Source organism: Oncorhynchus nerka, linkage group LG28, assembly GCF_034236695.1.
Source record: "Oncorhynchus nerka isolate Pitt River linkage group LG28, Oner_Uvic_2.0, whole genome shotgun sequence".
Taxonomy (NCBI): Eukaryota; Metazoa; Chordata; class Actinopteri; order Salmoniformes; family Salmonidae; genus Oncorhynchus; species Oncorhynchus nerka.
The window spans coordinates 76,175,792-76,197,198 of NC_088423.1; the positions used below are offsets into that span (position 1 = coordinate 76,175,792).

At 49.8% G+C, this 21,407-nt stretch overlaps 2 protein-coding genes across 2 annotated transcripts in view; one reads left to right on the plus strand and one right to left on the minus strand.

Annotated features, from left to right (window-relative positions):
- LOC135565518 (uncharacterized) overlaps window positions 1–7,358 on the plus strand; it is a 44,023-nt gene extending 36,665 nt beyond the window's left edge. The window contains exon 2 of the mRNA XM_065012565.1: window positions 6,060–7,358. Within this exon, the coding sequence (XP_064868637.1) occupies window positions 6,060–7,358 (1,299 nt within the window). The remainder of the gene's footprint in view (window positions 1–6,059) is intronic.
- Window positions 1–21,407, minus strand: part of LOC115113677 (transcription factor Maf-like) — a 160,249-nt gene that overhangs the window by 131,763 nt on the left and 7,079 nt on the right. The window contains exon 2 of the mRNA XM_065013125.1: window positions 13,436–13,506. Within this exon, the coding sequence (XP_064869197.1) occupies window positions 13,479–13,506 (28 nt within the window). The 3' untranslated portion in view covers window positions 13,436–13,478. The remainder of the gene's footprint in view (window positions 1–13,435; window positions 13,507–21,407) is intronic.

Sequence of the window (21,407 nt, forward strand, 5' to 3'; positions counted from 1 at the left end):
CCTCTCCCTCTCTCCCTCATGTCCCCCACTCTTCTCCCTCTCTCCCTCCCGTCTCCCACTCCTCTCCCTCTCTCCTCCTGTCCCCTACTCCTCTCCCTCTCTCCCTCCTGTCCCCTACTCCTCTCCCTCTCTCCCCTCCTGTCCCCCACTCCTCTCCCTCCTGTCCCCCACTCCTATCCCTCTCTCCTTCCCTCCTGTCCCCCACTCCTCTCCCTCCTGTCCCCCACTCCTCTCCCTCTCTCCCTCCTGTCCTCCACTCCTCTCCCTTCCTCCTTCCTGTTTTCCATTAGTCATGGTCATAGAAAGGACAGCAGTAGGTCAAAGGGAAAGGGCATCAGGGCTCTAACTTTGAGAGCAAAAGACGGGTGTCTCTCCCTCTCATGTCCACCACTATTCAACCTCCTGTCATCCACTCCTATCCCTCTCTCCCTCCCTCCTGTCCACCACTCCTCTCCCTCCTGTCCCCCACTCCTCTCCCTTTCCCTCTCCTGTCCCCCACTCCTCTCCCTCTCTCCCTCCTGTCCCCCACTCCTCTCCCTCTCTCCCTCATGTCCCCCACTCTTCTCCCTCTCTCCCTCCTGTCTCACACTCCTCTCCCTCTCTCACTCCTGTCCCCTACTCCTCTCCCTCTCTCCCTCATGTCCCCACACTCTTCTACCTCTCTCCCTCCTGTCCCCTACTCCTCTCCCTCTCTCCCTCCTGTCCCCCACTACTTTCCCCCTCTCCCTCTTGTCCCCCACACATCTCCCTCTCTCCCTCCTGTCCCCTACTCCTCTCCCTCTCTCCATCCTGTCCCCCACTCCTCTCCCTCTCTCCCTCCTGTCCCCCACACCTCTCCCTCTCTACCTCCTGTTCCCCAATCCTCTCCCTCTCTCCCTCCTGTCCCCCACTCCTCTCCCTCTCTCCCTCCTGTCCCCCACTCCTCTCCCTCCTGTCCCCCACTCCTCTCCCTTTCCCTCTCCCTCCTGTCCCCCACTCCTCTCCCTTTCCCTCTCCTGCCCCCCTGTCCCCCACGCCTCTCCCTCTCTCCCTCATGTCCCCCACTCCTCTCCCTCTCTCCCTCATGTCCCCCACTCCTCTCCCTCTCTCCCTCATGTCCCCCACGCCTCTCCCTCTCTCCCTCATGTCCCCCACTCTTCTCCCTCTCTCCCTCCCATCTCCCACTCGTCTCCCTCTCTCCCTCCTGTCCCCCACTCCTCTCCCTCTCTCCCTCCTGTCCCCCACTCCTCTCCCCCTCTCACTCCTGTCCCCCACGCCTCTCCCTCTCTCCCTCATGTCCCCCACTCTTCTCCCTCTCTCCCTCCCGTCTCCCACTCCTCTCCCTCTCTCCTCCTGTCCCCTACTCCTCTCCCTCTCTCCCTCCTGTCCCCTACTCCTCTCCCTCTCTCCCTCCTGTCCCCCACTCCTCTCCCTCCTGTCCCCCACTCCTATCCCTCTCTCCTTCCCTCCTGTCCCCCACTCCTCTCCCTCCTGTCCCCCACTCCTCTCCCTCTCTCCCTCCTGTCCCCCACTCCTCTCCCTCTCTCCTTCCTGTTCTCCACTCCTCTCCCTCTTGTCCCCCACTCCTGTCCCTCCCTCCTTTCCCCCACTCCCTCTCCCTCCTCCCCCACACCTCCCTCCTCCTCCCTCACTCCTCTCCCTCTCTCCCTCCTGTCCCCCACTCCTCTCCCTCTCTCCCTCTTGTCCCCCACTCCACTCCCTCCCTCCCTCCTTTCCCCCACTCCTCTCCCTCTCTCTCTCTGTCCCTCACTCCTCTCCCTCTCTCCCTCCTGTCCCCCACTCCTCTCCCTCTCTCCCTCCTGTCCCCCACTCTTCTCCCTCCCTCCCTCCCTCCTTTCCCCCACTCCTCTCCCTCTCTCTCTCCTGTCCCTCACTCCTCTCCCTCTCTCCCTCCTGTCCCCTACTCCTCTCCCTCTCTCCCTCCTGTCCCCCACTCCTCTCCCTCCTGTCCCCCACTCCTCTCCCTCTCTCCCTCCTGTCCCCCACTCCTCTCCCTCTCTCCTTCCTGTTCTCCACTCCTCTCCCTCCTGTCCCCCACTCCTCTCCCTCCTGTCCCCCACTCCTCTTCCTATCTCCCTCCTGCCCCCACTCCTCTCCCTCTCTCCTTCCTGTTCTCCACTCCTCTCCCTCCTGTCCCCCACTCCTCTCCCTCCTGTCCCCCACTCCTCTTCCTCTCTCCCTCCTGCCCCCCACTCCTCTCCCTCTCTCCTCTTGTCCCCCACTCCTGTCCCTCCCTCCTTTCCCCCACTCCTCTCCCTCTCTCCCTCCTTTCCCCCACTCCTCTCCCTCTCTCCCTCCTGTCCCTCACTCCTCTCCCTCTCTCCCTCCTGTCCCCCACTCCTCTCCCTCTCTCCCTCTTGTCCCCCACTCCTCTCCCTCCCTCCCTCCTTTCCCCCACTCCTCTCCCTCTCTCTCTCCTGTCCCTCACTCCTCTCCCTTTCTCCCTCCTGTCCCCCACTCCTCTCCCTCTCTCCCTCCTGTCCCCCACACCTCTCCCCTCTCTCCCTCCTGTTCCCCAATCCTCTCCCTCTCTCCCTCCTGTCCCCCACTCCTCTCCCTCTCTCCCTCCTGTCCCCCACTCCTCTCCCTCCTGTCCCCCACTCCTCTCCCTCTCTCCCTCCTGTCCCCCACTCCTCTCCCTCCTGTCCCCCACTCCTCTTCCTCTCTCCCTCCTGCCCCCACTCCTCTCCCTCTCTCCCTCTTGTCCCCCACTCCTGTCCCTCCCTCCCTCCTTTCCCCCACTCCTCTCCCTCTCTCCCTCCTTTCCCCCACTCCTCTCCCTCTCTCCCTCCTGTCCCTCACTCCTCTCCCTCTCTCCCTCCTGTCCCCCACTCCTCTCCCTCTCTCCCTCTTGTCCCCCACTCCTCTCCCTCTCTCTCCTGTCCCCCACTCCTCTCCCTCACAAATGCCTGCTGCAGGAACACCCAAAGTGTCATCATTTCAAAATCTTGTTTCTGTTTTCCTCTCTATGATGCTTCTTTATCTTTTAATCTTTCTTGATGTTTTTCTGTTTAATCTTCTTTCCTCTTCTCCTTCTCTCTCCTTCTCTCTCTATCCATGTCTTTCTCTCGCTCTGTTAACTCTATTAACTAGTCTCCTCAGTAGCCCATTCTGCTGAATTCACACACATTGATTTACGAGCTGAGCCTCGCAAATATACGAGCTGATAACAATATGACTTCATTTAGATGCATTACCCATTAATTGTTTGTTTTAAATGTATGGTGGGTTGGGCAGCAGAGTGCTTGCTTCAACCAAGCAGAACGCTCATTAATTTGATACCAAATATTGCGATCATTACAGAAACCAGCTGAAACACAAGCCTGGTAGCAGAATGGGAGTGTTAGCCAGACCACACCAATGAGAAGAGCGTGTGATTCTACTTAGACACAGACGAAGAGATTACATTTATCTCAACACATTGTAAATACGGTGATGATATCTGCCGAGTTTTATTTTCGTGTCTAAGAGGGCAGGAAAATATATTGTTTTTTTTTTGACAACAGTGTTAATTAGAAAATGAATTAAACAATGCTGACGAATGCCCTCTTCACCTCTTGCATAATCTCTATCACCTATGAGAAGCAGGCAGGGCCGTAGCTACATATGAGGTTCAGACCTCGGCCATTTTTTATTAAAGAGTTTCAATAAGTCAGGTTCTCACCTTACTGTTGAGAATTAGAACACTAGAAAACATAGGATGCAATTGGAAACTTGATGGTAGCAGTTTTCCTCTCGTTATATGTCACTCAGTGATAGTCCCTCAGCCCATGTCAGTTCACATTTTTTACATTGGTATATTAGCGTACTTAGTCTAGCCTATCTATTGTTGTAATCATGGCCAAATTGTGGACTGGGCATGCAGGCCACGTGCCCAGGGGCCCTGACCTTCAGGGGGTTCGCATTGATTTTATTAGTCACTCTAACTCAGATATCATATTAACCTGGCATAAGTTATCGCAAAATGTGTAGAATTGCAGGAAATTGGTTAATAAAATACTTTTTCTGCTAACAGATCCCTCAGTATGTTTTAAATGATAGTGTTTAATCCCGGTGCTGAGTTCATGTGAGTTAATGTGTAGCAGCTAATTGTATAGCTAGCAGGCTATGTGTTTGTAGATCGACTGAGGAGATCGAAGCTACAGCAACCAATGTGATAATGTCTGGGGTTATTTTTGCTTGTTTTAGGTGTTCTCCAAATAGCATTTTAGAGTTTTTAAATTGTATAGAAATGCGTTAAATGAGCTGACCTCACTAAAAATGTCGGACAACACTACAACTGTTAGGCTATTATGTGTTTGGGGTTATTACATAAAGGATTGTGCACAGAACATTAACAGTGGACTATAACTAATGTGCACTTAGACATAAAGCTATGGCCGGATTGTGCACACCATCCCCTTTAATGTGCCGTCATAACTCTGGTCTGGGAGCAGACTTTCTTCTCTCTCCCCTCCCCCTTTCCCTTCCTTCACTGTCTGAATGTCCTCCTCCGTCAGGAATGGCTGAGGGAGATTCTGTGACGCGTGGAGGTCATCTGATGGCTTTAGATGGTGTTAGTGTGAAAGACTAACTACGACAGAGAGCACCGCTGGCTCTCTCTATGCCTGTTTACTCTGCTCTGCTCTCCCACCTCTCCTTCCCTGGAGGTGCGGGATACAGCCGTCCACATATGCACTAGTCTACACACGGACTTTGTCACTTCAGTGTGTCTTAATGAACTCCACATCACCAGACACTGTATATATCATCTCAAGAAATCCTCTGCTTTGGTTTGGGTCAGTCATATTCGGTCTCATTGATGTTTATGAACGATCATGAATACTATGAAAGAATCTTGTATACAGAGGTTTAGAATTGGTTAAGTCAACCTGCCCAATACAATCCTATTCATATACGTCTAATACACTGAAGTGTGCAGCAGCTATAGAGGGAATCTATAGAAACATATATGTAGAGACATATACAGCATGTGTGTAAACAGCAGTCTGGCCTTGTGGAGGACATGGGCACAGGGGGAATAACTGTGAGAGCCAATGCTGTTCAGTGTGTTCATTTCCTTATTGATTGACTCACTTGCTTTTCTCTGAGTGTTTGAAATGAATTAACAGCCAGCAAAAATCAGACCGAGGGATGAAAATCAACACTTTCCCTGCAGTGAAGCCATTCATCAAGCCAACGAGAGGGGGAGGAGAGGAGGAGGAGAACTGATGTTTGGAGTGGAGGAGAGGAAGAGAGGACGAGGGAGGCAGGTGCGGTTTGGAGGGGAGGAGGAAGGAGAGAAAGGTGACGTCTAGGGAGGGAGGGGACAGAGGGGAGGTTTTCTGGGAAGGAGCAGAGGGAGCGATGTACTGTTTGTTAAGGAGGAAAAGGAGGAGGAGGCAGGGTGTACCTTTCTAAAAGAAGTACACAACAGGAAGAAGGAGAGGGTTGTCATTGAGGTGTGAGGAGGATGTAACAACGATGGAAGGAGAAGGGGAAAGGACAGAGACTCAGTCGAGAATGAGAGACAGAGGGAGAGAGAGAGAGATACAGAAACAGACAGACCCATACAGCGCGAGGGAGAGAGAGAGAGAGATACAGACTGACAGAGACAGTCAGAGACAGACAGAGAGACTGTGGTAAGAGTCCTTCTCATATTAGAGAGTTTATATGAGGACGTATTTTAAAACCATGTACAGAGTTTCCTTGCCAATGGCTAATGTGTGGACTGCATAGCTATAGACTGAGGTACAGGCTTCCAGTTAGTGTCCACTAATAATGGTGGTCTGTTCCAAGGCCTTCACCAGTAAGTGCTCTTTCAAGAGACCTCTGATGTCCAGTAGCTCTCCACAGTTTAGCCCACTGGGCAGGATGCTGGTCTGATACAAACAAATGTATCTGTCTAGTACACCTTCCCCTCTCAGTCCTCTATATGCTAGTGACGGTATCCACAATGGGTGCTACTTTAGCAGCGGGTAAATGTAATTAGATACACAAAACAATACTAACAAGCAAATGGTAGTGTTATTGTGCAGACACAGTGGCTGTCCACCACCTGTGTCCTTCCTCCCACCCAGGTGATTTGGGCCTACCCTGCTCTGCCACACCCCTACCCTGCTCTGCCACCAACCCTACCCTGCTCTGCCACCACCCCTACCCTGCTCTGCCACACCCCTACCCTGCTCTGCCACCACCCCTACCCTGCTCTGCCACCACCCCTACCCTGCTCTGCCACACCCCTACCCTGCTCTGCCACACCCCTACCCTGCTCTGCCACCCCCTACCCTGCTCTGCCACTCCCCTACCGTGCTCTGCCACCCCCTACCCTGCTCTGCCACACCCCTACCCTGCTCTGCCACTCCCCTACCCTGCTCTGCCACACCCCTACCCTGCTCTGCCACTCCCCTACCCTGCTCTGCCACACCCCTACCCTGCTCTGCCACTCCCCTACCCTGCTCTGCCACACCCCTACCCTGCTCTGCCACACCCCTACCCTGCTCTGCCACCACCCTACCCTGCTCTGCCACCACCCTACCCTGCTCTGCCACCACCCTACCCTGCTCTGCCACCACCCTACCCTGCTCTGCCACCCCTACCCTGCTCTGCCACACCCCTACCCTGCTCTGCCACTCCCCTACCCTGCTCTGCCACACCCCTACCCTGCTCTGCCACACCCCTACCCTGCTCTGCCACCACCCTACCCCGCTCTGCCACATCCCTACCCTGCTCTGCCACCCCCTACCCTGCTCTGCCACCACCCTACCCTGCTCTGCCACCACCCTACCCTGCTCTGCCACCACCCTACCCTGCTCTGCCACCCCCTACCCTGCTCTGCCACCACCCTACCCTGCTCTGCCACCACCCTACCCTGCTCTGCCACCCCCTACCCTGCTCTGCCACCCCCCTACCCTGCTCTGCCACCACCCTACCCTGCTCTGCCACCACCCTACCCTGCTCTGCCACCCCCCTACCCTGCTCTGCCACCACCCTACCCTGCTCTGCCACCACCCTACCCTGCTCTGCCACCACCCTACCCTGCTCTGCCACCACCCTACCCTGCTCTGCCACCACCCTACCCTGCCCTGCCACACCCCTGCCATACCTCTTCCCTAACCTGCCCTGCCACACCCCTGCCACACCTTTACCCTACCCTGCTCTGCCACACCCCTGCCACACCTTTACCCTACCCTGCTCTGCCACACCCCTGCCACACCTCTTCCCTACCCTGCTCTGCCACACCCCTGCTATACCTCTTCCCTAACCTGCTCTGCCACACCCCTGCCATACCTCCTCCCTACCCTGCCCTGCCACACCCCTACCATACCTCCTCCACTACACTCCACTACCCAGGTCCTTCACACCCTGTGTGGGGCTGACTAGGATATTACTGCTGAGTCTTTGTTTTTGGCTTGGGAAAGAAGAGAGGAGTGCCATGTTGAGAATTATGCAACAGGAAAATAATTAGCAAAGTGTAGCTATGCCCATACGCCCTGGGCTAAATCTAGCACCACCTCACAACCAAGCCCAGTCCAGCTTAGAGGAGGGGAATCTAGCACCACTTCACAACCAAGCCCAGTCCAGCTTAGAGGAGGGGGAAGCAGAAACCCTGGTGGTACTGAACAGTACTCCCTTGTTCTTTGCCTCTGCCTCTATTTACAGTAGAAAGATATACAGTGACTATACAAAACATTAGGAACACCTGCTCTTTCCATGACATAGACTGACCAGGTGAATCCAGGTGAAAGTTGTGCTCCCTTATTGGTGTCATCTATTAAATCCACTTCAATCAGTGTAGATGAAGGGGAGGAGACAGGTTAAAGAATGATTTTTAAGCCTTGAGACATGATTGTGTGTGTGAGCCATTCAAAGGGTGAATGGGCAAGACAAAATATAGAAGTGCCTTTGAACGGGGTATGGTAGTAGGTGCCAGGAACTGCAACACTGCTGGAGTTTTCATACTCAACAGTTTCCCGTGTGTATCAAGAATGATCCACCACCCAAAGGACATCCAGCCAACTTGACACAACTGTGGGAACCATTGAAGTCATCCCTGTGGAACGCTTTCGACACCATGTAGAGTCCAAAGCCCCAATGAATTGAGTCTGTTCTGAGGGCAAAAGGGGTTGCAACTCAATATTAGGAAGTTGTTCCTTTTGTACACTGTATGTACACTGTATGTGCCACACTGCTAACATTCTTAACCCTTTGTCAAACCTGTTCTGTCTCTAATGTCACTGAGTACAGTCTCCTATGCCCTGCTCTCTCTGGCCGAGATAAAGGTCTAGAGATACCCGGAGCCTATTATAAAACTCTGGACGGAAGACAAGGGTCTAAGATACGTTTCTCAGTCTATGATGTAGAGACTAAAGAGGACCACAGAGCCTATAACAGGACCCAGAGCCCAAGGCTGGGCCAGGCTTGGCCGAGGGGGAACGTCATCATGATTCATGGGGCCTGACCGTGGGTGACGTCTACTGTACCCAGCTGGCTGTACATGGAGATCTATATTTTTAACCTTAAAGCCAGACCACAGTGTCTTCGGTTATCCACGCTAAATATAGACTCACTCCTACTGCACACTTCTCCAGTTTCTCACTCCTTTCTGAGAGGCAGGTGGAGGATAAAAGAGGGTGAGAGAGAGATAGAGAGATAGAGAGAGAGAGAGGGAGAGAGAGAGGGAGAGGGAGAGAGAGAGGGAGAGGGAGAGGGAGAGAGAGAGGGAGAGAGAGAGAGGAGAGAGAGAGAGAGAGAGAGAGAGAGAGGGAGAGAGAGAGGAGAGAGAGTGGGGGGTTGGGGTGGATAGAGTTTGTGGAGTGGGGGGGGAACATGTCGTTCCGGTCCTGATGCAAATAAATCACCCTCAACTGTTGACCCGTGTGTAGCGAAAGGGGTTGGAGGGATTGTTTTCATACCCCTGCTCTGCTCTCATCCTCTCCTCTACCTTCCCCCGCCTCTCTACCCCCTCTCCCACCTCCCTCCATCACTTTCCCCTCTTCCGTGTGACAGGTCAATCTGGATGGATTTCATCTGCCCTCCCTCGTCTAGGGAGGCCAACATCCTGTATGGCAACTAGAAATAGAGTGACCGCTCTGTTACAGAAGAGGGGAGGGGGGGAGTACTACTGAGCAGCTAGAGAGAAGTGGTGAGGGTGAGAGGATGGTGTTGTGTCATACACACACACATGTAAACAGGCATGGACAACATCCACACACACACACACACACACACACACACACACACACACACACACACACACACACACACACACACACACACACACACACACACACACACACACACACACTCTGTGGTGATCGTGAGATGGGTGTCTTTGTGAAAGGGGTGCTGTGTGTGGCTGTCAAACGGTCACACAGCCACGGGTGGTGGCCCTCCCTGTCCGTTAGACCCTGCCCCACATCTGACAACACACACTCAATGGCACATAAGGCAGCCTCTTCATCCTCCTCAGCCCTCAACTCATAAGCATGGGAGTGCATGCACACACACATACACGGAAAGACACACACACACACCTGTCACTTTGTCCTTGTCAGCAGATTCTGGGTCTCTTTCCCCCTGCTGGGTGTTGAACTCCAGTCCCCCTCTGCCAGGGCCACCACTAGGGTAAGGTGCCTGCCTGCCGTCCTCCCAGTCAGGTCTGAACACACACACACACACAGACACACTAGAACATCTGTTGGTAAAAAGGACATACTCGTCTCAGCCATGACCCCTCTCCTCACACAGACACAGTAGAACATCTGTTGGTAAAAAGGACATACTCGTCTCAGCCATGACCCCTCTCCTCACACAGACACACTAGAACATCTGTTGGTAAAAAGGACATACTCGTCTGTGCCATGACCCCTCTCCTCACACAGACACACTAGAACATCTGTTGGTAAAAAGGACATACTCGTCTGTGCCATGACCCCTCTTCTCACACAGACACAGTAGAACATCTGTTGGTAAAAAGGACATACTCGTCTCAGCCATGACCCCTCTCCTCACACAGACACAGTAGAACATCTGTTGGTAAAAAGGACATACTCGTCTCAGCCATGACCCCTCTCCTCACACAGACACAGTAGCCCTTATTCCACCATTCCTCCAGTATGTATTACTTGTACAGTTTGACAGTTTAGTCATTCAGCAGACGCTCTTATCCAGAGTGAATTACAGGTCGTGCCTTCACCTTAAGGTATCAAGGAGGGACAGCCACATATCACAGCCACAGTAAGTACATTTGTCCTCAATAAAGTAGCTACCTGCAAAGTCAGAGCTAGTAATACAAATAAAATAAAAATATAGGAATGAAAGTGCGAGTGTTAGTTCACGAAAGGCATCATTTTTTTTCCCTAAATAAAATATATATATACTGTATATACAGTATATATACAGTATATATATGAAATACATTGTTGTCCTAACTATTCTTTCACTCTCTCGGTCGTGTCTGAGGCTCAGATGGTGACACCTGTGTTTTGGTGGCTGGTGATGGCTGGCCCGCTCCAGCCAGAGTCAGGACTCTCTTTCCCCAGGCAAGGACACTCAGACCCTGGCTCTTTGTTTCCATCACTCAGCCTGTCCTCCTGGAGCTACGTGGCCAGACTGCTCATCGCACTCCCCTGCTCCCCCCATCCCTTCTCATATGCATGGATTTGCATAAAACAAAGACACTGCCTAGCCGGCGTCGTCTAAGGAGAGACAGAAACTAAGATGACTGTCGGCCAGCGACCGGACTGGGCCAAGCCGAGCTGTAAGACGTTTGGCAGGTAGTCAGGTTACGGTACGACGTTTTGACACCATGGTGGCGAGTAAGATGGACACCCTCATGGTTTTCCACTTTCCCTCGCCAACAGTCCGTTCTCTGACATGGTGTTGTTTATATCCTGTGCAGGTGAGCAGAGGTGACATGGGAGGAGAAGAGGAGCACTTAAAACACTTCATCTAAAGATGATTTGTCCTTGTCTCCCCTGATGCCTTTTGTCCTCCCTCAGTCTCACGCTCTCTCTTTTTGCTGAAGTAAAGTGGAACTGGAGACAGGCCAGCTACTGATCCCAGGCCCCACTTAGAGACAATCAGGGAAATAACACTGGACACACTAAAGGCCATAATGGAATGTCTCGATCTAGCAGTATAACGTATAGAGATAGAGACCACAGAATGTGCCATCCCATTTCAGGCTATTTTGGAAAAGTGATATTTCTGAATACTTTTCACAAATAAATTATGTTTATATATTACTGAGTGTATAAACATTAGGAACACCTTCCCAATATTGAGTTGCACCCGCTTTTGTCCTCAGAACATCCTCAATTCATCGGGGCATGGACTCCACAAGGTGTCAAATGCGTTCCACAGGGATGCTGGCCCATTTTCACTCCAATGCTTCCCACAGTTGTGTCAAGTTGGCTGGATGTCCTTTGGGTGTTCGACCATTCTTGATAAACACGGGAAACGGTTGAGCATGAAAAACCCAGCAATGTTGCAGTTAATTGAGACACTCAAACCGCTGCACCTTGCACCTACTGCCATACCCTTTTCAAAGACACTTAAATATTTTGTCTTGCCCATTCCCCTTCTGAATGGCACATATACCCAATCCTGTACCTAATGTTTTGTCCACTCACTGTATGTGTCTTTCTCTGCTTGTGCAGTGTGTTAACCATCTGTAACTCAGTCATAACAAATCACTCCTTCGGTCTGAGTAGAGTTCCATTTAGGGGAGCACCAGGCAGTGTACTGTTACTGGTCCTGTTGACAGGGTAAGCCCAGTGACTGAGGGCTGAGTAGAGTCACTGATCCCCGGACACAGACTGGGGATCAGGGGGATGAGAGGGATTTCCAACAGGAGCTGCCTGGGGGGGCATGAGGAGCAGCTGCCTGGGGAGGCATGAGGAGCAGCTGCCTGGGGGGCATGAGGAGCAGCTGCCTGGGGAGGCATGAGGAGCAGCTGCCTGGGGGGGCATGAGGAGCAGCTGCCTGGGGGGGCATGAGGAGCAGCTGCCTGGGGGGCATGAGGAGCAGCTGCCTGGGGAGGCATGAGGAGCAGCTGCCTGGGGGCATGAGGAGCAGCTGCCTGGGGAGGCATGAGGAGCAGCTGCCTGGGGGGCATGAGGAGCAGCTGCCTGGGGGCATGAGGAGCAGCTGCCTGGGGGTGCATGAGGAGCAGCTGCCGGGGGGGCATGAGGAGCAGCTGCCTGGGGGGCATGAGGAGCAGCTGCCTGGGGGCATGAGGAGCAGATGCCTGGGGGGCATGAGGAGCAGCTGCTTGGGGGCATGAGGAGCAGCTGCCTGGGGGGCATGAGGAGAAGCTGCTTGGGGGGGCATGAGGAGCAGCTGCTTGGGGGGGCATGAGGAGCAGCTGCCTGCAGAGGGAACATAGACGTTTCGGGGAGATGGTTGGGGGTATGAGGGGGGTTGTAATGTATAGTGTACCATATTGGGGTATGGAGGGTTTAGGGGCTATTAGTGACTCCTTTTATGATGGAACGGGATATGATCAGTACAGCTGAATGTAAACACGGAACAAACCACCAAATAAAAATGTCAATACACAGTCCTTAAAACACTGTTTCACTCACACACACACTAGCATGTCTTCTCTGTCACAGTAGGCACCCACATAGACAGAGCAGCTCAAGCCTCATGCTGAACGGAGCGTCCCTCCTAACAGATTAGTCGATGGGTTTCGGCGCGGCACAATCAGCGAAGCCATTACAGAAACAATTGGTTTTGTGATAAACATTGGCCTCAGTTTCCCTTCATCTCTGTGCATCGATTACAGACGACTGCAGAAATGTTCTTTAGTCGGATCCCTTTTGTATAAAAACCCTACTCTGGGTGTTGCTACAGGTTCAATATAACAGAAAGTGCCATCGAACCCAGGAGCTTGGATAAGTGTGTTGTTCTGGCAGATAGACAGAGAGGATTCTCTCTGGTCTCCATAAGACAGGTTTATGTTTCCAGCATGGCCCATATATTTCCGAGATGTACATTAAGAGTGAGGATGGGACAGGAACATGCTGGAGTACTGCTCCATGAACATCATAAAGTGATGAGATGGAGAAATGTATTGAGAGACACGTTGTAGAGGTAACATGGTGGCGGCATCAGATTCATGAATAAAGAATGACAAACACTATTGCATAGCTGTAATGGACCCTTCAGAGAACCACACATTATGTTAGGATAACATACAGTATAGACTGGGTCGTTCAGTGTAATACACGTTCAATTGCATTAGGTTTCAAATTTTGTTGATAGTGGAAATTGGAAAAACAATTCATTAAATTAAACTGATTCATTTAAAAACACTGGTTTTGCGACTATAAAAGTGTCAACATTTAAAATTAATTATGATGGTAATAATAATTATATGGTCAATAATAATAATTTTCAACACCACATGAATAAAAAAGAGAGAGAGAGAAAGAGAGATGTGTTTTACCTCAGACATCAAGGCCAAGGGCAGGGAGGGGCGAGGCTCTCGATCACAGATGGAGGAATTTTCTGGATGACCTGAAAATGCAGATAGCAGAAGACCCCATCAAAACACACACCATGAATACACACACACACACACTCACATTGAGCAGGTTGCGTTCTCACCTCGGCTACGCAGTACAATCCATACGGTAGCTTACTGTAGACAAGATTTGATGTGGAGGAAAGGGAAGAACATTTGCACTCCAATAGACTCTGTGTATCCAGTCTCCAGGCATCTAAACATATTCATCCGATATGACAGAAATACCCAGAGAAATGTCTATGACAGAGAGGGAAGTGAAAGACCAAATCAAATGACAAAGCCAACAGTAATGAATAGAGTCATTATTAACCCTGAATATGAATATATAAATATCACAAATCATATTAACTGCACATTGATTTGCAAACATATACACATACATGCATGCCAACGTGGACACACACACACACACACACAAACTCTGCTGGAATCTTCACATACGCAGCTGGTGAGTTTTCAGTCAACTCAGCTGGGTATCTAAAGGCCCAACAGCATATGGTGTACTAATGCAGACACCTACACAAACACAAACACACACACAGAGAGAATGTGAAAGTGAGATGCACAAACATATACAGTAGTATCCAGCCCCATGCTCATGATGGTGACTTGGCTCCTGGTACCATTGGAGAGGTCGACAGCCCAGCCCTCACTGGCTGGGTCTGGACCAGCATCACTCTGAGCCCTCACTGACTGGGTCTGGACCTAGCATCACTCTGAGACCTCACTGGCTGGGTCTGGACCAAGAATCACTCTGAGCCCTCACTGGCTTGGTATGGAACTTGCATCACTCTGAGCCCTCACCGACTGGGTCTGGACCAAGCATCACTCTGAGCCCTCACTGGCTGGGTCTGAACCAAGCATCACTCTGAGCCCTCACTGGCTGGGTCTGGACCTAGCATCACTCTGAGCCCTCACTAGCTGGGTCTGGACCAAGCATCACTCTGAGCCCTCACTGGCTGGGTCTGGACCAAGCATCACTCTGAGCCCTCACTGGCTGGGTCTGGACCAAGCATCACTCTGAGCCCTCACCGACTGGGTCTGGACCAAGCATCACTCTGAGCCCTCACTGGCTGGGTCTGCACCTAGCATCACTCTGAGCCCTCACTGGCTGGGTATGGAACTAGCATCACTCACTGGCTGGGTCTGGAACCTAGCATCACTCTGAGCCCTCACTGGCTGGGTCTGGACCAAGCATCACTCTGAGCCCTCACTGGCTGGGTCTGGACCTAGCATCACTCTGAGCCCTCACTAGCTGGGTCTGGACCAAGCATCACTCTGAGCCCTCACCGGCTGGGTCTGGACCAAGCATCACTCTGAGCCCTCACTGGCTGGGTCTGGACCAAGCATCACTCTGAGCCCTCACCGACTGGGTCTGGACCAAGCATCACTCTGAGCCCTCACTGGCTGGGTATGGAACTAGCATCACTCTGAGCCCTCACTGGCTGGGTATGGAACTAGCATCACTCACTGGCTGGGTCTGGAACCTAGCATCACTCTGAGCCCTCACTGACTGGGTATGGAACTAGCATCACTCTAAACCCTCACTGGCTGGGTATGGAACTAGCATCACTCACTGGCTGGGTCTGGACCAAGCATCACTCTGAGCCCTGACTGACTGGGTCTGGAACTAGCATCACTCACTGGCTGGGTCTGGAACCTAGCATCACTCTGAGCCCTCACTGACTGGGTATGGAACTAGCATCACTCTAAACCCTCACTGGCTGGGTATGGACCTAGCATCACTCTGAGACCTCACTGGCTGGGTATGGACCTAGCATCACTCTGAGCCCTCACTGACTGGGTATGGAACTAGCATCACTCTAAACCCTCACTGGCTGGGTATGGAACTAGCATCACTCACTGGCTGGGTCTGGACCTAGCATCACTCTGAGCCCTGACTGACTGGGTCTGGACCTAGCATCACTCTGAGCCCTCAGTGGCTGGGTCTGGACCTAGCATCACTCTGAGCCCTCACTGGCTGGGTCTGGACCTAGCATCACTCTGAGCCCTCACTGGCTGGGTCTGGACCCAGCATCACTCTGAGCCCTCACTGGCAGGGTCTGGACCAAGCATCACTCTGAGCCCTCACCGACTGGGTCTGGACCTAGCATCACTCTGAGCCCTCACTGGCTGGGTCTGGACCTAGCATCACTCTGAGCCCTCACTGGCAGGGTCTGGACCAAGCATCACTCTGAGCCCTCACTGGCTGGGTATGGAACTAGCATCACTCTGAGCCCTCACTGGCTGGGTATGGACCTAGCATCACTCTAAACCCTCATTGGCTGGGCCCAGACAGACAGGCAGACAGACAGACAGGCAGGCAGACAGACAGAGAGACAGACAGACAGACAGACAGACAGACAGACAGACAGACAGACAGACAGACAGACAGACAGACAGACAGACAGACAGACAGACAGACAGACAGACAGACAGACAGACAGACAGACAGACATTGTAGGAATGAGATGGGGAGGAAATAGAGAGGAGAGAAAGAGAGATGGAAGCTCTGGGAGGAGTGGAGGTCACCTTGCTTGGTTAAGAGATCAATGTCCGTTTGACATGCAGCGAGGTGGTGTGGTGTGTGTGTGTGCATGAGTGTGTGTATGTGCATATCAAATCAGTAGAGTTAGTGTGAAAAGTCTGAGTGGTATCACTCCGCATCGTAGAGGATGAAAAAAATATTTATTTATTTATTCTGTAAAAATCATTATTCATATTTATTTACATTTTTATGCTTTTATACAAACCATCTATAATTGAAACAGCTGAATAAGCAGTGGTAACATTTGCTATAAAATAACTGTACACACACCCATAGAAGTGGTGGAAAAATGACAGTCTAAGAAATACTTCATCTTCACACTGCAGTGGAGAAAATCTGAAATTATTGGGTTTTCAAATAAATGCCACATAACTCAATTTTACTGAGCTCTGCCAAACTCCAGGAAAACAGCGGTGACGCAGTCTGCTGATGTAGAGAGCACAGCAGGACATAAAGTCAGCCCGTCTAAATCACTGCACGTGTAAACGTTTATCAGAGAGATGCAGATACGTTATGCCTGAACGCAGCCCAAACTAGCCCCTAACTTCTCTGAAGAAGCAGATGGGTACGTTCAAGGACCTTCTATTTAGAAGTGCTATTTATTTAGTTAATATGATTCCCTGCAACCTTCTAGAACCAGGTGGTAAGAGTTAATATTATAACTTCCTAAATTCATATTGGTGTACAGTTTATTTGGCAATAATTGGTTTATGCTTCTGACTCACACAGGAGCATATACACAGATGCATACATTCAGCCTCCAAAATGAATTGCAATAACTCATGAGAATAGGGAGGTGCTAGGCTACTTTGGCTTGGAGTGCTTACAAAAAAATGTATAGATTTTTCAGACGTTTGAGAGAATTACTTCAACCGGAGTAATTAGCACATTCATATCATCAGAGTTATTTTGATTTAAATACCATAAAAAATGTTGTTAAAGATTTTTTTCTGAGTGAGATTTTTTTCTAGAATGAAAAGCAGATGTCAATCGGGGGGAAAAAATAGAAAGTATTTTAAAGTAGAAGTCTGCTGCTCTCGCTTTCTTTCTGTCTCTGTCCTGCCATCCTCTGTGCCACCGGACCTCAGGGAGCTGGTGTTGGATTCATTTAAGTCCCAGTCCCTTTGCTAAGGCTCCATTTGCAGACGTATAAAATGACCCCTCAGAGTACGGCTACACTTCATTATCAACATAACCTGCAGCCAGCCACTCTCAAGGACAACTCTCTAATGAGTCACATGCCTATTCCCTCTCAAACATCTATTTCAAGCACAATGTTTCGACTTTCTGCTGCCTCCAAAGAAGATAAAATGAGAGGAATATTTCCCAGTAAAATACGCGCATCTTAATTGATCCCTGATGCACGTTTCCCCCTGAAGGAGGGAGAAAGCTTTTCTTCTCAGAGAGGATAGGAGGTGAGTAATGTTGCCGTTTCCTGTTTTCTCCCAGCGTCCTCTACCGACCTGGGCAGGCCCTATAAGAAGGTTAGCAGGGAGGGGATAGGCCTCACCATTCAGTCTGTGAAAGGATCAAATAAATATTTTCCAATACAGTATTGTTTTATTTCATTTAACATGAATAATGCTTGTAAAGCACATTTTTACTGTCATGGTTATTGAATAAAAAGTCTGATTTGGGGAGTCTGTTTTATCCAAACAATTAGGTCTACCCTCCTGGGTTGTTCTTGTCAAGGATAGAGTTGACGGCCTTTACCTGTTAGAAGGTAGGTCGTCTTAAGCTGTCTAAATAAAGCATAAACAAAAGCTGTGTGTTCTATTATTCATTGGACTCTGTTTGGCCCAGAGAGAATCCAGGTTAGCACGCCAACCCCACGTTTCCTGTCTGCCCTCCTCACTCTACCTTCTGTCCTTGTGTGTATGTGTGTGTATGTGTGTGTTTGTGTGTGTTTGCACCCTGTCTCTGCACCTTCACACACACACACAGACGCATAGATAACCTAAGATGTTCAGAGGTGAAAAGTCATAACACCTGCGCAGACCAACACAAACCCACACTACAAGATTTATCTCTCTCATAATCACACACACACAAGATCTATCCTCTGTTTGTTTTCCGTGTGAGTGTTTGGTCCACACGGTACTGTTTTCGGTTCTGTATATTCACGTCATCGTTTGTTGTTTTGTTCGAGTGTTCTATTGCCTTTATTTAAAAACATTATGGACACTTACCAGGCTGCGCATTGGTCCTCCGATCCTTCTCGCTACTCCTCCTCAGGAGAGGAGGACGAGAACACTTACACAGAGTGGGAATATTGTGACAGAGGAGAGGTTTGTCACCAGTCCCTGATTCTCTAATGAACACACCAATAATGACACATACACACATACTGTGCTTACTCATACACACATAAGTGACTTAACCGGACAAGCTGAAGCAAAACTCTCTTACACTCTTTGGAACACACAAGCACACATTTGGAGACCGGTAAAACTGCAGTGAGTGTTGAGCTCTCTGTATACAGTCTGGAGCTAAGTGGCTGCTATGATGGCAGTATATATTATTCAGTCAGTAATAATGTAGAGCGTTAGCTGTGTGTATCTCACACACGGAGCTGTCTCTCTATGAAGAGGAAATGAGTGTGTTCCCCTGGGTTAGGGATTACTCTAATGACTTTGTGTATGGCCCTGTGCGCTCTCACTTTTGACCTCCATACATCCTCTGAAAGACAGCCTGACACACAGACAGAGACACATGCATGGACAAATGTACACACACACACACACACACACTCACGAACAAACGCACACACATACCCGCACGCTCAAATCCTCTCCTGAGTTCCTCTCCTGGGCCCCTTTTTGAGCCCGTGGAGGATTCGGGACCCCTGCCTACCTATTTTAGGATCCGTCAATAGGCTTGTTGCTCCCTGAGCGAACACCCCGCCCTGTCCACCCCCCACTTCCTTAGGCGGCAAGCATCAACGCGTTGCATCGCTCCAAATGAACACCTCTGTGAGAGCAGATAGAACCATCACTCAGATAACCATGCACTGTAGCAAGGGGAAATTAGCAACAGCAGCTATCACTTATCTGTCAGTCCTCAATCAAATGTGCCAAATTTCTATATATTGTGGTTAAATCAAAGAATATAAAAACAAAGATTAAAATAATTAATTATGGATGATGGCCATCACATGATTCAAAAAACAACAGCTGAGGACTAATCCTCACTACATCTGATTCGATTCTAAAAGAACAATCAATTACAGAGAGAGAAAGTGTGTGTGTGTTGGGTGGGGGGGAGGCTAGGACTGATTGATATCTGGCAGTGAAGACACTGTGAAGACTGTCACTCTCTCTCACACAGACACAGAGAGAGAGAGAGAGAGAGAGAGAGAGAGAGAGAGAGAGAGAGAGAGACGCAAAAAGCCAAATAATATCCTCCCAGAATTATGCAAATAATTATTAGTTGTTTTGTGTGGCTAATATTAAATATATCAATACATGGCATCTCCATGGCCGGGGATCAAACACGTATGTAATTAGATAAATTGAGTAGTTTGTCCTAAGTAAGCAGGAGAGGGGCTTGGCTGTAAATTGCGTGGTGTGTGCATGCTAAGACACAGGCCTGGCACAGCTGCAGAGAGCCGCACTCACAATTTATCATCTCTACATCGCAGGAGCCGCTGGCCCACTCCGCTATTAATCATCAGCAAAATCATTTAATTCAGCCCCGGCTTCAACTATTGTCTCAGTCCCCCCCTCTCTCTACCCCTCCATCGCCCCCCTCTCGGCCCTCGCTCTGGGCACAACAGCCACCACAGCAGAAGCAGCACACACCATCCTCCTCCTCACACATAACCATCGGAGTGAAGGAATTAAAGAGGCTCTTCGTCTGTGTAATAGGGCAACACATCATCACTTGCACATTGGAGGTTATCTGGGTGAATTAATGAAGAAGCTTGTTAGGGGTAGCCTCGCACGCCGCCTGATCTCATGAACATTCATGTAAGCTCGCGAGATCAGGCGGCTATGTTAGTGTGGATGCTTCCGTTTTTCTATCAATGAAGAAATGCAATGATTCTGTTATTTTAATTTCACTTAACTCATTTGTATATGTTTAACAGTGATCATACTGCATTTTAGCAGATACTACTATGAGGAGACACAATGCAAATTGTTTCATCAATGTGAGATGATCATGAATTTAAACTGGAGGTGTCAAAAAAATATGCACCCCCCCTCCCCAAAATTAACAATATTTTCACATAACCCTCCCCTTATACTGTAAAAAAAAAAAGCACACCCCCCCCTCCCCAAAATTAACAATATTTTCACATAACCCTCCCCTTATACTGTAAAAAAAAAAATGCACACCCCCCTCATACAATTCTCTCTAAAACAATGACTACCACCACAAATAACAATAACTGTAGCAATCCTGTAATGATAAATGTTGAAATCGACTTGCCCACTTCAGCATGGTACTGTGGCACAGTCAATGCCACGCAGGGCAACAGGCCAGAAGGTTGAGGTTTCTCTGACCACCACAGATGAGCTCCCTCTCCCTGCCTGTTTCATTACACTACGATCAGAGCCGGCTGCAGACAATGATCAGCTAGGGGGAAATCTGATTTTCAACATTTTGATGCTATATTTATAATTATTTTAAATACATGCAACCATTTTCCACTATCAAGTTTCTGTGCCAATGCACCACACACAACCCATGAGCAATTCATAATTACATACCTAGTACCGACTTTGAGCGCTTCATCATGGCTTGGAGGCTGGTATTATATTAGAGTGGGGTGGATGAATGTGCGCAGGTAGCCTACAGGAGACTTTTGAAGTAGCCTAATCAGATTAAAACATTGTGACTGGTTGTGTTTATGCCACCCATAAAAGGTAATACATTTTAAAAGTGAAATAACAAATATTTATGCTACAATGACACGTTAGGTTGTAGGTCAAGGAATAGCCGCTTGAATCGGGAAAATAGGCAGAACGTGTGTTGAGCTTTGCTGAATAACTGGGCCTGCTGGGAGCATAGGCCTATGTCGTTACACTATATAGAACGACCTGGGAGAATGATGATCGGCAACAGACAGCGCATCGATATCAGACGTAAAAATCCAGCCAGACTGTCCTGTACTGTGCCTTTCTAGACCTTATCATCTGTCGAGACACACAACTGATCCAAATGAAAAGTTCAAATCACAGGGCTTTTGGCTGTTATTGAAATCACACTTTCACTGCAGTTTACAGCCTAGCGTAGAATTGTACTCACTTGAAAACAATAATGCAAATATGAATTGCATTGTGGTGTTGTAAGCTCGTCTAGGTAGGATAATTGTATTGTCCCTAAGGCCATACACATGTA